The sequence below is a fragment of the Alosa sapidissima genome, chromosome 10, assembly GCF_018492685.1.
Source record: "Alosa sapidissima isolate fAloSap1 chromosome 10, fAloSap1.pri, whole genome shotgun sequence".
NCBI lineage: Eukaryota > Metazoa > Chordata > Actinopteri > Clupeiformes > Clupeidae > Alosa > Alosa sapidissima.
The window spans coordinates 3,053,501-3,066,066 of record NC_055966.1 but is presented as its reverse complement, the minus strand read 5'-3'; the positions used below and the strand labels follow the sequence as shown (position 1 = coordinate 3,066,066).

At 40.6% G+C, this 12,566-nt stretch overlaps 2 protein-coding genes across 11 annotated transcripts in view; one reads left to right on the top strand and one right to left on the bottom strand.

Moving 5' to 3' along the window:
* The window catches only part of lypc (ly6 domain containing, pigment cell), a 161,874-nt gene that overhangs the window by 45,868 nt on the left and 103,440 nt on the right, over nt 1–12,566 (bottom strand). The gene's annotated exons all lie outside the window — the stretch shown is intronic.
* msh5 (mutS homolog 5) overlaps nt 1–12,566 on the top strand; it is a 115,128-nt gene that overhangs the window by 22,377 nt on the left and 80,185 nt on the right. For all 10 annotated transcript variants that reach the window (XR_006034698.1, XM_042107491.1, XM_042107496.1 and 7 more), the window contains one exon: nt 689–798. Coding sequence is in view for 9 of the 10 variants with exons in the window: in XM_042107491.1 (XP_041963425.1) it covers nt 689–798 (110 nt within the window). In the remaining variant the exon portion in view is untranslated. The remainder of the gene's footprint in view (nt 1–688; nt 799–12,566) is intronic.

The following is a 12,566-nucleotide window of genomic DNA, read 5'->3' as shown; positions in this document are numbered from 1 at the left end:
CTATTTTTCATGTTGAAATATGATAAAACAGTGGGAGCCCATAGCACAGCAGTAGCGTATGCTTCCTCTACCACGAATGGGCTCAGTACCCATGTGAAGCTAGTTTCGAGCTTGGCCTGATGGTCATTTCCCACTCCCCATCTCTCTCCCTCATAGGTGAAAAAGCCCCAAAATATAAGAATATACAGTATATGACAAGGCAGTCTGCATGTATGCCCTTCACCAAGAGAGGTTGACTGTAATGCACAGATGATCAACACTTGGAACTTGTTCCGTGTTCTCATTCATGCAAAGTACTGCTGTTTGGGCGAAGTGATTTGCACGCAACACCTACAAAGTTCCTGTGTTCTGCATATCCCAAGTGCTTCACCTGAATGAGAATTCACATTGGGATTTGTAGACATTGTAATTATACTAGGCACAACATGTAAAAAGGACAATGTTGGAATTCTTTTGTCACTTTTGGGAGTTAGGCTAGTTGGTTCTGCCCACCTGAATGAGCTATGCTAAGCTAGGCTAATGGTGGGTGCGTCAGACTGAGTTACTGCACACAGAGAAGAGAATGCTATGTATCATCATATCTAACTGGGGAGATTGCGAATAAGTTAATTTCCCAAAATGTTGGCGTGTTCCTTTAAAAACTGATGCCTTGATTGTCTCTGTCTTTCTCACCCCCTCTTTTTGATAGCTCCGGACAGTAGGTGCTCTTTTGAAGTGTCTAGACAGACGTAGAGTGGGTGTTGAGCTTGAAGATAGCAGTGTGGGTGTGCCCATTCTGCAGTTCCGCATGTACACACTGTAAGTAAGAAACATTGTTAATCAATGTATCCAAGGTGCGATTTGTAAAAAATCAGAGGAGGGGTGCTTTTGAAATGTCTTGTAATAATCACTACTTTGGTGACCTCAAATTCCAGTCCATGACTAAGATGCTCCACTGAGGAATTGTTGCTTGGCTGCTGAAAGACCTTTAAATGGGTTTGCCCTGAATAAAACTTCAACTCGAGTAATCATTTATGAACCAGAACATACAAAAAAAATAACAAGGAATATCCGCACACTAGCTCCCCTTTTTTCCTCTGTTTATTAGTTACACCATACATAACGTTTCGAGCCTTCGAGTCTGAAGAGCTTAATGCTCGAAACGTTACGTATATGGTGTAACTAATAAACAGAAGAAAAAAAGGGAGCTAGTGTGTGGATATTTCTTGTTATGCATATGCGAAACTTGGTGGGCATGTAACCCCACATGGATAGCATGGAACCATCGTTTTTCGTTTTGATCTGTAGCCCCCCCGCTGGACTGGACCCCCCGAAAGGAGGGTAGGGCAGACACAGTTTTCTGTGAATATCTCGAAAACCGTAGGGTTTAGGAGGACCAATTTTTTTTTGTATGTTGATCTCAAGGGGCCATGTCAACCCATTCCATAACCACTCATTTCATGTATAGCGCCACCTAGTTAAACACAAAAAAGTAAAAATGAGGTGTTGTAATTGAAGGTATCTGTGACCTAACATAGTCAAAACTGCACGAAATTGGAAGTGTAGGATCATTATGACACCCTCTGTATGCACGCCAAGTTTTGTGGAATTCCGTTCATGGGGGGCCACACAATAAATTAATTTATGTTACTATACACCAACTGGCCTGTAGGTGGCCGGAGACAGTTTTCTGTGAATATCTCGAGAACCGTAGGGCCTAGGAGGTCCACCTTTTTTATGTATGTTGGTCTTAAGGGGGCATGTCAACCCATCCCATTACCACTTATTTCATGTATAGCGCCACCTAGTTAAAAATTAAAAAGCAAAATATTAGGTGTTTTCATCACAATATCTCTGGCTGACAAGGTCAAAACTGCACGAAATTAAAAGTGTAGGATCATTATGACACCCTCCGAATGCATGCCAAGTTTTGTGTACTTTCGTTCATGGGGGGCCTTACAATAAAATAATTTATGTGTACATTTAGTGACGTACACCAACAAGGATTCCCGGGACACTGAAAGACCGGGGTACACAAAACTTGGTGGGCATGTACCCCCACATGGATAGCATGGAACCGTCATTCTTCGTTTTGATCTGTAGCCCCCCCGAAAGGAGGGTAGGGCAGACACAGTTCTCTGTGAATATCTTGAGAACTGTAGGGCCTAGGATGACCAATTTTTTCCGTATGTATGAAATATGAAATTTGGTGGGTATGTAGCCCCACTAGACTTTTACGGAAAAATTTCATTTCGTCCCCGGGGACCACCCCCACCCCCCACCCCCCGTGCTGGGCCCCCTGAACCGCAAAAAAAAACAGTTTTTCCTAAATAACTACCTGAACCGTGGCACTGAGGATGAAGAATCTTTTATGGTATGTTGGTCTCAAGGGCCCACATCAACCTGGCTCATAATCACTCATTTGTGATTTGCACCCCCACCCCCCGGTAAAAAATGAAAATGCAATATTATTCTGCTTTAATCGCCCCTATCTTCAGTTAAGATGTTCAGAACTGCACCAAATTTTATGTGTATGATTGACCTGGCATTCTCTGGGGGTATGCCAAGTTTCGTAGAATTTCATCCATGGGGAGGTCTAAAAAAATTAGGTTATGTGTACATTTAGTGACTGTACACTCATTGGCCTGTAAATGGCGGTGCACACATATACACATGCACACACACAGGCACCCACATACTATCGGTATTAGAACGGCCGATACATAATTACAAATTCAGTAGGATTAAAAGAAAGCCAAAATAAATATTCATCATCATCATCATGGCTGCATTTTCAGTACTGGCGAGAAGTAGTCGTTTGTCCACTAGATGGCGCATCGTTGCAGTGAGACGTAATTTTGTTGGAAGTTAAAAGTGGGTTGGAAAAAACAATGGACGCTTCCTACAAGGACTGTAATTTACCGCAGCGAACATCTAATAAGGATAGGACGATGTTCACATGAAGTGTAATTCCCATTTCTTCTTGAAGCCGAAATAAATCTGAGGATGTTTATCGGACATGCTTGGTTTTTACTGCAGGTACGTTAATCTTGTAATATCAATAAGGACCTAGGTAATGTTACCATTAGCGTTGGTTGAGTGATGGAGGCATTTGATTGATTGCATTTGTAGAAAACTATAAATGCGGTTATACCAAGCAAATGTATAGCAGCACTGTTTGTATCTTTCGACTGTCATTTATTGCACGTGCTACAAAATCATTCTGTGCAATGGAAGATTTACCAACGTTACACCGGTCTGATACAGTTTTGCCTATACATGAGACTGAGACGCCTGTTTATTTTGTTTTAAGTGCGTGCAGGGTGTGAGAGGGGAATCGATGTGCTTTGATTACAGCTTGGTAGTTGTAGTCTGTGAAATTAAAAAGCACGTGTGTGTGAAGTATCCAAACAATGACACCTTCATTTCATTATGGCTGCTTTAGCAAAACACCTTAAGCTACTGTGTAGTGGGTCCCATTTAGAAGTGGCTACTTCATTCGCGCTTTCCTTGACTCATGGAGCTGCGTGAATGTTATTACAACTTTTCGCCACGATATGACAGTTTAAGTCCGCTTGATACTGTAAGGCGTAAGCCATTGGTTTCCAAAGGAGATTTTATTTGTGTCGCCAGCATAGCCTATTGACAATTTATGTTGTAAATAGGCCTACCTTATAATCCTACCTGTAGCTTAGGGAAGCTAACAGCTTTCTATTAGGATAGTTTGTTAGTTACCGTTTTGTCATAACTCCCTGATGCATTTTTGCATTTAGAATAGCCAGAGCGTGTATATCTTAATCGGAAAATTAAACAATATCGGGTGCCTATGGACTAGGCTGGGTGAACCCAGCCTGATCTTCCCGGTATTTATTTTTTGATTTCTTAAAAGATTGAGCTTGGTCTGATGAAAGCCAGACTAGCCATGGACCTCAGTTAAACAATGCAAGGGAACATGAATCAGCCTATATTTGCACGAACAATAACGGACAAAAGCTCCTCAACTTTGGCCCGTTAAAATGTGTATGAACAGTCTAGCGACGCATTTCATCAAGGCCCATTTGGACATGTCAGTTATTTGCACCACTGGTTAGATGTAAAACAGCATTTCGTTTCAGACTAGGCTACTGTTACTTAATTTGTGCATTAACAATAACGTTTCAGACTACTGTTACTTAATTTGTGCATTGACAATAAAGTATTACATGAACTAAAGATGACTAAAATCTTATGTAGAAGAAGAAACATTCACAAAAAATCCATCCATCCAAAAATTACCTTTGTTTTTGATAGCTGTTGAAAACGGCATGGAACTGACAGAGATGTTTTTGTTTATAAATACATAAAAAATAAATAAATAAATAAATAACATTATGCTGATACCTTTTGCTTTTCCCAAATACAATGTAGCCTACAGGTGTAAGTGACCTTTCATCAATCCAGTTGCAATGGATGAACTGTGATGAACTGCCCTACTTGTGATTGTTTAGAGATTTTAAAGGTTTTATAACAATGCTACATCTTCTTTGGCTATTCTACAATCTATTCACCTTTTCAGCACCAGTAGGCTACTTTCTGTGCAGCCGCACACACACACTCAGGCATGCCAAACAAGCATACACAAAAGTTTCAAGAGTGGGGGATGGAGTAAAATATGGAGACAAATTGAAGTGTGATTTATTTTCGCGGAACAGATGTACAGGACTGAGCGGCGGTCATATTTTGTACCGCTATGCGGTACATCTAGTTTTTTACGGTATTACTTTTTTATATAGCACCTAATTTTGGATGTGCGGATGTTATGTTTGTTTGAACCAGAACATAGACCATTCCGCCCAGGTTTTAGTTTATGGACTGTTAAAATTTCAGCAGGTGAATGATAGGTGTACAGTGGGTCCCCGTTAAGTTTGGACGGGTTCCTTCAGGAATCACGATCCCCATTTTCTCAGCAGAAATGGCACAAACGGCAGTTGACACAAACAACCACAAGGTGTCACTTTGGAGTTCTGCCACTACTATTTTTGATGCGACTTGACTTACTGCTTCCATGATGCAGTTTCCAAGTCAGTAGAACAATCAGAGAAAGCTGAGCCATTACCAAACATATATGATAATACAATAGCGTGAGTTTATATATCTTATACCCTATTTGTCACGGTTACTTATAGATTTGATAGTGTAACGATAAGAGCATAAGAGACTTTCAGCGGGGGCACGGAAACTTAATTTGATCACGGTAGTTTAAGCTTACACTTGACAAAACATTCTAATATGAAAATGTAGATGCAATTGTTGTAAGATGGTTCAGCTCCTTTAAGAAAGCACCGTGCAAAAAAGTAGACGTGCTGGAGCGAGTCATATTCAAAATGCAAAAAATAACACCGCAGATAAAACCAATTATCCTCATTCATTGCAACCGCAGCATGCCTGCTTGCCGACGTTTAAACAAAATATACCAAAGCACCTTTTGCGTTTGAATGTAACACGAACAAATGTTTAAACAGCTGGACAAATGATTTAGCTAATTGATTATAGCCTGTACACCAGCAATTGTTGAACATTTGGAAAAAGATCGCTCAGCTGTTGCCACAGTCATAGGCAATGTAGAAACAACATGAGAGCAGTACACACTTCCCCGAATGTGGATGTTACACTGTCATAATCTACCACCAGCCTTTTGGCAAGTTGAAAAATAGATGACTTCTGTGAAATCTCTGCTTTAAAGCAAGACCTAAATGAGAGGAGTTGTGTTGGGAATGTCGGTGCAATGTCCATGCTATAATGGTCTGACAAACGTACTGCCTTTTCAAGCAGTTCATCATCACCGGCGAGTTGAAGGATCATAGGACGTAAAGACTCAAACACATAACAAGTTTCCTGCATGCTTGCACATCTTTGGGAGAGCTGACTGATTATGATGTCCAGAGTTGCATTAAATACCTGCACTTTTAAGTATCTCTCTGCATCGGTTAAGCGTTTATCTTCCGATAGTTCGTCAAAGTGACGCTTCACTCTTCACATTTTCAAATGTACTCTGAACCCCCATTTATTTGCGAGTGTTTGCGCTGTAGCCTTGGCCTGGTCAGAAAGGACCGGTATAGAATTTTCCAGCAATTGCATTGCGGGGGTAGCGACGGAGGTCATAGGCCCTGGTGCGACTGCACTTGCTGCACCTACTAGGCCTAGTTACGCCACTGCGTGGAGCGCTAATGTGTCTACTGTAAATCATTCATGTGTGAAAGTCATTAGGCTGGAAGCGCTAATGTGTCTAAGCTCATTAGTCTACTTTCAATAGGCCTACTGTACAGCCTGGGAGGGGGAACATAACCTATAGCCTAGGCTACTGTAGAGTAGGCCTACAGTAGGCTACTGTAGGCTAAACAATCAGTTGTGAAAGTCTGCAACGAAAGTTTCCTAATGGAAGCGCTAACGTGTCTATTGAGCTCATTAGCCTACTTTCAATAGGCCTACTGTACAGCCTGAGAGGGGGAACATAGCCTACTGTAGAGTAAACAATCAGTTTACTTAGTTACATTTGTTTAGTTAAATCCAGTTTTCTACTCTATCTCCATTATATGCTTAGCCTATAGAAAGACATTCAAAATGTGTGAAAGTCATTAGGCTGGAAGCGTGTCTACTGTCAGTGACTAATGCGAGAAGCGGGTTCTGTGTTGTAGGCTATGCATTTTTCCGACACTTGGCTGCAAGCTCCCCTCCCCCACCCCCTTCTTTCACAAGCAGTGCAGCTTTCTGAAGCGGTGCCTTTTGAAGCTAATGTAACAAATACCACCAATATTGTTGTGTGGCAATAAAAGTATCCAGGGTTTGCGCAAGTAGCCTAAATATATAAATAAATTAAGGACATACAATCCTTAACGTGAAAAAGCTTAACGTAGCTTAATGTCCCAAACAACAAGTCGTTTTATGCGCTCATTATAAAGAAAGTTTAACGTGTCCCAAAACAGCTGTCAATTAATCACCAAACGTCAAGAGGGTTGAGTCTGAATGACACCGAGTTTTAGACACTGAGTTTTTGAAGTTAAGAAATATTTTCTGCAGTACCCAGAAGTTCGCATCATATTGCGGGTGACTTTGTAGTTCTTTAGAGCCCTATTTCTACTAGCCCTGCTGTCTGTACCACATCCATTACGGACACTATTATCACGATTACCACTGCAATCTCCAAGCTATGTTGGGCAGAGGGTCGAAACAAGCATGGTATGCTTAGTGGACACCGTTGTATACACGCACCTCCATTCAGAGACGCACCGCGACTATCACTGTCATAGACGATCGATCATAATCTCCAAAAGGATATTCTTCTTCAGAATTAGAATAGGTGAATAACATAGCTTACCTAAGACTTCATCACACGTGAACGTTTTTCAACATTTGGTGTAGGCCTATTTCTGCTTAATTTCTGCTTCAATTTCTGCAACACTATGGCCTGCATCGCTTCCGCGTCATTACATATGCACGTCTTTGTGTTTCTCGCGTGTAATACAAGTATTTCCTGAAAACTTTGCGCAGCGATTTTGGGTTTGAAGAGTAGAGTAGGCCTACAAATGAGATGTGTCACCGTACCTGGATCTATCGTCTATTTTAAGCAGTATCGTTGTTTGTCGCAATTAATAGCCTCAAGGGCCGGATTACATTATTATTTTGTCATACGTCGCGGGCCGGAATTGGGCAGGACGCGGGCCGGGTGTTTGAGACCCCTGCTGTAAATCATTCAAAATGTGTGAAAGTCATTAGGCTGGAAGCGTGTCTACTGTCAGTGACTAATGCGAGAAGCGGGTTCTGTGTTGTAGGCTATGCATTTTTCCGACACTTGGCTGCAAGCTCCCCTCCCCCACCCCCTTCTTTCACAAGCAGTGCAGCTTTCTGAAGCGGTGCCTTTTGAAGCGAATGTAACAAATACCACCAATATTGTTGTGTGGCAATAAAAGTATCCAGGGTTTGCGCAAGTAGCCTAAATAGGCCTATATAAATAAATTAAGGACATACAATCCTTAAAGCTTAACGTAGCCTACATGTAGGCCTGGATTAATGTCCCAAAACGTCAACAAGTCGTTTTATGCGCTCATTATATATGGATTTCTATGAAACGCCACGAAAACATGCGTGCGCAACCAAGAGGCAGAAAGCACCATAGAACAGCATAGAGCAATGCAAAAGAGCAAAAGAATAAAATGAGTTTTTGTGCTGACAACTGCACCAATTCGAAATCACGATGGTTAGAGAATGTTAAATATGTTCAATATCCCTAACGGAATGCATGTCTTCGCCAAAAATGACAAAATACGATGTTATGTTAATAATGCAAATGAACGGCACACTTTGAAATATAGTCGGAAATGAGATGTTATCATCATTGAGACAACAGGGGTATACAATAAAATCCGATTGTAGCTTACAGCAGCCGACTATTTAGGTTAAGTTTATAACGTTGTGGACGGCCACCAAGCGTCTTCTGCCCCACGGCTGCGGCACAGTCTTGAGTGACCGGATTCGTTTTCCTTTGTCATATGAATGCTGTCATTTTGTTAACTTTACTGTTAAGGAGATGCTGTAGGCAAAGGCTATATTTCAACCTCGTTAGTGTCAGAACTATTCACAAGGTTTCTGGGCAGCATTTTTATGTTCTGTTAGCAAGCGAACTTCTCATGACTACCGACAAAGTAGCCTACTGCCAGCTGACGAAGCTCTCATTTTAAAACATTACTGAGAGACAGGCACTATACAATCAAGAAATCTTGCCACTGAATCCAAAACTATGTTTAACATTATGTACAAAGCTTAGGCTACAGTGGATTAGCATGTTGCAGGGGCTGCTAAAAACAGAGAAACGCACTGAAAACTCGGCCAATCACAGCCCTTGCTGTCGAATGCGCCGTCCAGTTCGACCGTTGAACGCCACAGCGGACTATGCTGCCCCCAAGCGGCTGCAGTTGTACTTACATGTCACCCAGCTGCGTGAATCACCATTATCGTGAATGAAGTGTCAATTTTTAACGGGGACCCTCTGTAGGTGTCATTGCACCCTGACTGAATGATTTGTCATTTTAAGCAGTTGTACTAGTGTGCTGTCATTCATATCTGTACATATCTGTATCTGTACATTGCTAAGTCAATTTGACAGTGAACTATTGCCTTGTGATAATGAACAGTGACTACATTTCTCTCTAACCTCATGACACAGGTCCCAGTGATAAGTTGGTCCAGTTTATAGCCAATGCCAACGTCTGGCCTGAATTGCAGCACTGTACCGTTGATTGTGGCTTAGTTCATTATAAAGGCCACATGAAAAGGTCACCCTTTTTCTGGTACGCCCTGAAAACTGCTGGACAGAAGTGTTGGAAAAATAGGAGTTTTCAACTTGTTATAGCTCAAATAATCTGTCCTCAACCACTAAACCAGCAGTTGGGTTACAGAAAACTCTAGAGCTAAATACAAAAAAAGGAGACTAAGGAGAAACTTTAACAGTATTAGTTTTTAAATTCAATATAATATAAGTGTCTATTTCTTCATTCAGGTTGTGTGCACATACCATTACTGACCAGTGGTGGTTGGTGGTTATAAAAATAATGGAGGAAGGAAGGTGCGCTTGGTTGGTGTTGGTGGCAAATGTGAAGTTGTGATGGTGCTGGTGGCATATGGGTCATTGACAAATAGACTGTATTTTTAGACTGTACTTGCAATTTCATCACCCAAAAAATGCCAGGTGGCGCAACCAAAAGTTTCTAAAAAAAAAAAAAGCCCACACTTGTTTTTATTTTTTAGTAAGTATATCTGAGAGTGTGTATAGTGCTTAACACATTTTTATTTTGTAGTTGACCTTGGTATTAAAAGTAACATATGAATACTTTATTGTAGAGGGCGGGTATTTTGGTTTTCCTACATCCATCCTAAATGTAAATAGTTGCTTTGCTTTCATTAATGGTTTCGCTATAGTCAAGTTTGCAAGGAGACATAACGCGTGAGCATGCCACACTATCCAGGGACGCGCTCACACAGCTGTGGTAGCGGAGGCAGGAGGACAACTGTTAGCGCAGGCTTTATATAAAATTCTTCAACAGAAGCCTTATGAAATAAAGGCCTGCCTCGAATGCATGCTTGCCCAAAATAAAGGCCTGTGGTTTGCGCAGCCTACAGTAAGTAGGCTAAATAACAGACCCGCCACAATATACAGTATGATGATTTTTTACGAGCAAGATGTTTTTGGTGCCCTACGCGCACTGCATATTCTTAAATAACAATGAAATATCATCAGTAATATTCGACCACTATTTTGTGTAAATGGGCTATGCATTGGGTTAGACACCAGGGGCCATATTCACAAAGCCTTTTATCTTACCACTAGGAGTACTCCTAAATCGCACTAAAAGATTTTAGCTAGGAGTTTTCTAAAAGTTATTCACAAAGCCTTTCAGACCTACTTTTAGTAAGGAAAAATGACAACTCCTAAACTAAATTAAACTCCTAAACTAGATTGAGTCTTCGTTGCTATGGATGACGTCATTACTCGAGCTTGACTGAAGTGACCACTTTGATTGGCTGATGATTGTAACGCGGGAATGATTCCAAACTCCTCCCTTACGATGATGAGTGACAGGTGACAGGTCTGAGAATGCATGCGCTACACAAGGACGGAAGATGATGAATAACTGAATAAAAAGGCCTAGCCTAATTGAATCAAGAGTAAGGCAAAACAAATAGCCTAGTAGCCTAATGAAACATACGGATTGATGCAGTATCTTCGTAACATGATTAAATTATGTCACCATAGCCTATGCCTACGTTTGCAAAGAGGAGAACATTTTAATTTGATTCACAATAACGTTACATTTAATTTACATGTTGATAATGAGTAGCCTAGTGTTAGATTTTAGTGGTTTTCTGTATGTCATTCTTTTGGTTCTTTGTTTAATACTGCAGAAACTGCGGGGACAGGATGTTTATTGTAAGCAGACAGAATGTTGTCACCTTACAATAGCAAATGGTGTACCTAACTAATTGTTCCCCCACAAGACGTCTTAATTGAATAAGGCTATATCACTGTCTGTTTCCCCCCCCTCCAATTTGACCCCAGACGTGAATGTATATTCTGGTATTATAATTAGCCAGAAGTTTCCCAGATCTTTGCTTCAGTTTCTTACCTTGGCTTCACCTTGCAACATTGTGCTGTGCTGTGCGTACAACAGGGTTACCAGAACTCTGTTGGTACATCCAGAATAAATAACTATTCTTTTGCAAGCCAGCCTCAAGTTTTTACCTGCTCTTAACTACACTAGAATCTACTCGGTCAACTGTGTCTCCATTTGGGATTAAGGAGACAATTTCAATAGCATTCTTCACTAGTTTTGGTTGTTGTTGGTGGCGTTATTGCATCAGTTAGTTATGCCTACAATGAAAAATTGTTTCCTCGTGATTGGAAGCTCCTGTAGCCGCATAGGATTGCTTTACAATTAGTGTTGGGCCCTCGTTGGCAGCCTTCGGCTTGCCTCAGCTTGCCACTATTCACTCCTTCGTCTTCATTAACATTCCCGGTAGAATTCTAAATATTTTTGGCCTCTATGTGTCCAGTTACATAGCCTGTCTGTTCTTCATCTTGGATTTTGTGAGATAAATGTCTAAATAAATGCAACTTATAGTACAGTGCGACATATATATGTTTTTTCCTCTTCTTGACACATTTTTTGACTGATGCGACTTATAGTCCGGAAAATACGGTATTGCATTGAGTATTTGAGCATTGAGTAGCCAAGGGAAGAAGATGTCAAATTTGCAAATAACATGGTGTAGATGAAGAATGGGACTCTGGGGACAAGCTTTATTTTCTTCATCTAGCAAGTCAAGTCAGGTTTATTTATATAGTGCATTTCATACACAGAGATCATTCAGTGTGCTTTACATAAACACAAGCAAACAGGAATAGCTAACATAGAAAGGCAATAGTCAAGGAATAGTTTAAAAATTAAAGACACAAGGTAATAGTACATAAAAGGGCAATAGTTTAAAAGTGTTTAAGAAGTAATAATTAAAACACATAAAAATGGCACTAGTTTAAAAGTGTTTCAAAAGTAATAATTAAAACACATAAAAAATAACATAAAATGATTATACTTGTCAAGCAGCCACTGAACAGCAGCATTCTATGGAGATTATTGAAGTAGTCCCAAACCGTGCGCGCACACATATATGTGACCCTGCCTGTGATAACCCAACTAAAGTCGTTTTTTTATGTTACGTCAGATCATTCTACACAGTATAAGGAATAGGCTGTGAAAAGTTCTCAATGATATACCTAATATTGACTGAGTTAGGCCATTTCAAAGATTTGGAGAATTCCGAGCTCTGAATTGTAGGTTTTTGAGAAATTCCAATTTGAAAATAAGTAAGCAGTGGCGGTCAGACAGTGTCCAAACATCGAATTGTTTCAAGAGGTAGCATGCATGACACATCCTTAAAATAGGTTGGTTAGATTCACAACAAGATAATCTTCATGAAAAAATCAGTTCTCCTGAAATGTCCGTTGTGATACGAAGCAATCCATTGAGAAATCCATATCTGGCGTAAGTCACAACTTT